The sequence below is a fragment of the Odontesthes bonariensis genome, chromosome 5, assembly GCF_027942865.1.
Source record: "Odontesthes bonariensis isolate fOdoBon6 chromosome 5, fOdoBon6.hap1, whole genome shotgun sequence".
In the NCBI taxonomy this organism is placed as follows: domain Eukaryota; kingdom Metazoa; phylum Chordata; class Actinopteri; order Atheriniformes; family Atherinopsidae; genus Odontesthes; species Odontesthes bonariensis.
The window spans coordinates 21,821,627-21,824,410 of NC_134510.1; the positions used below are offsets into that span (position 1 = coordinate 21,821,627).

General features: G+C 41.8%; 1 protein-coding gene across 1 annotated transcript; it reads left to right on the plus strand.

Annotated features, from left to right (window-relative positions):
* Window positions 1-1,125: 1,125 nt before the first annotated feature.
* twist1b (twist family bHLH transcription factor 1b) lies at window positions 1,126-2,496 on the plus strand. Its single transcript, XM_075466641.1, has 2 exons — window positions 1,126-1,780; window positions 1,950-2,496. The coding sequence occupies exon 1, from the start codon at window positions 1,248-1,250 to the stop codon at window positions 1,752-1,754; it is 507 nt and encodes a 168-aa protein (XP_075322756.1). The 5' UTR covers window positions 1,126-1,247; the 3' UTR covers window positions 1,755-1,780; window positions 1,950-2,496.
* The last annotated feature ends 288 nt before the right edge of the window (window positions 2,497-2,784 follow it).

Genomic DNA, 2,784 nt, shown 5'->3' on the forward strand with positions numbered 1-2,784 from the left:
AAAATGTACATTTTTTTGAGCAAGTAAAATGTAATAAAAATGCTCATCTGATTGGTAATACATGCAAAATGTTTGATTCAAGTTATACTTAAGCTCAAGTCATACTTAAACAATCCTGTGTTTCCCTTAGAACAATACCTCACTTTCAGGCCTCCACGAAGATGTAAATGGATGTTTCACTGGTGTTGTGACCTCTGACCCTGACTGCTCCCCTGTTTCCTGAGCCAGATGCAGCTCCTGTGGACCACAGTCTTCTCAATCTAAACAAAGTAATCCTCCACTAAACAAGATGGATATTGTATCACCAGCCTAGTTAATGCCAAAGAGCAAAACACACAGAGCTGCCCTCTTCTCATCTCTGAATGGAAACAACAGGGGGGTAATCACTTCCTTTCTCGATGCACAAAGACACATATACCCAATTTCACCTGAGTTTCATATATACGTAAAATGTGCCATACATTAAGGTACACAAAAACATGTCCTCTCAAGGGTACAAGTAAAGGTTTTAAGCAGTACTGGCTCACTGTAAAAATGTAGTCTCGGCATTATATGATAGATTCCTTTGATCTCACTCGGTTTAAGTGAGACTGAAAGGAAACATAAATCAAAAATCCACCTGAGTTATGTCTGACAAGATGTAGAACAGTCATGGAGATTATTGCAAACACACATGAGATGGAACATGTTATTGCAGTTAGAAGAAAAAGGGATTGAGGTACAAAGGATCTGCAAGGCAAATACAATAAATATGTTGTGTTGGTTTAAATGCGCATTTTCTATTTTCTAAATATAGTTCGGTTTCATATTTCGTCTTTAGCAGAAGCATAATTTGCTTTTCCCTTTGAAAATGATGTCGTTGTTTTCTGTGCGTGTTGTGAAGTCATAATGTTTGATACTTCATTCGCTTTTTGTAATAATAGAGTGATCTTATGAAATATAACCTGTAGTTATCGCTTGAAACTCTGGCCTTGTAAAGGGTGTCTTTAGTCATCGGAAGCTCCCGCCCCTTGCTTCACGTAATTCATCCTCTTGGCCAATCCCTCCCCAAAAACTTTACGCCATGCAGCCTATAAGAGCTGCCTAAGTTTCTCAAGTAACAGAAAAGACTTGCCCTCCCAGGAACCCATCTATGGAATCTTTGGCGTCTTCACAGCCCATAAAGCTTCAGGTGGACTAACTTTTCGACTTCATGAGAGGGGAATCATTTTCTGGACTGTCTCTGACCGCCATCTACCCAGGTGGAGATGTCTGAGGAAAATCTGGGGGAAGAGTCAGGCAGCTCCCCTGTCTCTCCTGTGGACAGCCTGAGCAACAGCGAGGGGGAGCTGGACAGACAGCCGAAGAGATGTGGGAGGAAGAGGAGACCGAGCAGGAAAAACGGGGAGGACTCAGATAGCCCGACCCCTGGGAAAAGAGGGAAGAAGTCCAGCAGCAGCAGCCCCCAGTCTTTCGAGGAGCTTCAGTCGCAGCGGGTCATGGCCAACGTCCGGGAGCGACAGAGGACCCAATCTCTCAACGAAGCGTTCACATCTTTGCGGAAAATTATCCCCACTTTACCCTCGGACAAACTCAGCAAAATACAGACCCTTAAACTTGCAGCCAGATACATCGACTTCCTCTGCCAGGTCCTGCAGAGCGACGAGCTGGACTCCAAGATGTCAAGTTGTAGTTATGTGGCTCATGAGAGGCTGAGCTACGCCTTCTCTGTATGGAGGATGGAGGGCGCTTGGTCCATGTCAACATCTCACTAACATCTGGAGAAATTATGCCCAAAATGGTATGCTTGGTTTTTCAACAAAACTGCATGATCCAGGCTTGAAATGAGGAAAAGCTACTCAACAGAATCGATTGTAGTGGTTGTAAAGAGGTCCAATGCAGCACAATAGTTGCTTTTGCATGCTTTTCTGCTCAGTTTAGTGACAATTGATACATTGTCTGACCAACAGGTGACTGCTGAATCTACTTATCACATTCTGAAGGGACAATCTGGAGTCCAATGCTGGATACATGGGATCAAATACACCAAAGACGACTGGAGCTCTGCATGGGGATCCATTTGTAGAGGCCCGACAGGCCGATACCTCCACACACCCCATTCTGATGAGTTTTCATGTTGTTGACGACGAATGTTTGAAAACCTCTATTGTGTTTTGTCTTTTTTATTTTATTTTATTATTTTTCTATGTTTAATGCATGCCTTTGGACTTATTTCTGTAGAGGTCAAAGTGCATCATTAAAGTCTCGGTTTTCGGTGAGAGACTGTTGCCGTGGCTCACAATATATGGGTGACTCTGTGGATCTAACCTGTGCAAAAAAAAAAAAAAAAAAAAAAAATTCAGAATACATCTATTTATTTATTGGTGAAACGTGTTACATTGAAAGAATAGATCCTGTGTCTGAAATAAATAAACGAATAAAGAAAGAAAGAAACAAAAATCACTGCTATTTTTTATTACCATTTCCTTTGTAAATGTTTGTATATGTTTTTTGTTTTTTTTTTGCATTAAAGAAAACGACGATGTAAGCACTTGGCTTTGACTTTCTTGCTTTCGCACGAGCGTCACGTGGACTCTGCCTGCTCGTGCATATACGTCGAATTAAAAACAAAAAGCTCCCAGCGCTGCCAGTCACCGGGGAAAACAGACGGAGCTATTATTGGCTCGAACGTAAGAATCAGTGAAACGCGCTTTAATCTTTTATATTAAGAAAGAAAGAAAAAAGAATATCAGCACTTTGTTGGGTCTCTCACGTCATTTGTAACTCAAGCTGTTTGAGGAAAGC

Coding starts and splice junctions, on each gene's coding strand:
- twist1b (XM_075466641.1), top strand. CDS start 1,248: ATGTCTGAGGAAAATCTGGGGGAAGAGTCAGGCAGCTCCCCTGTCTCT.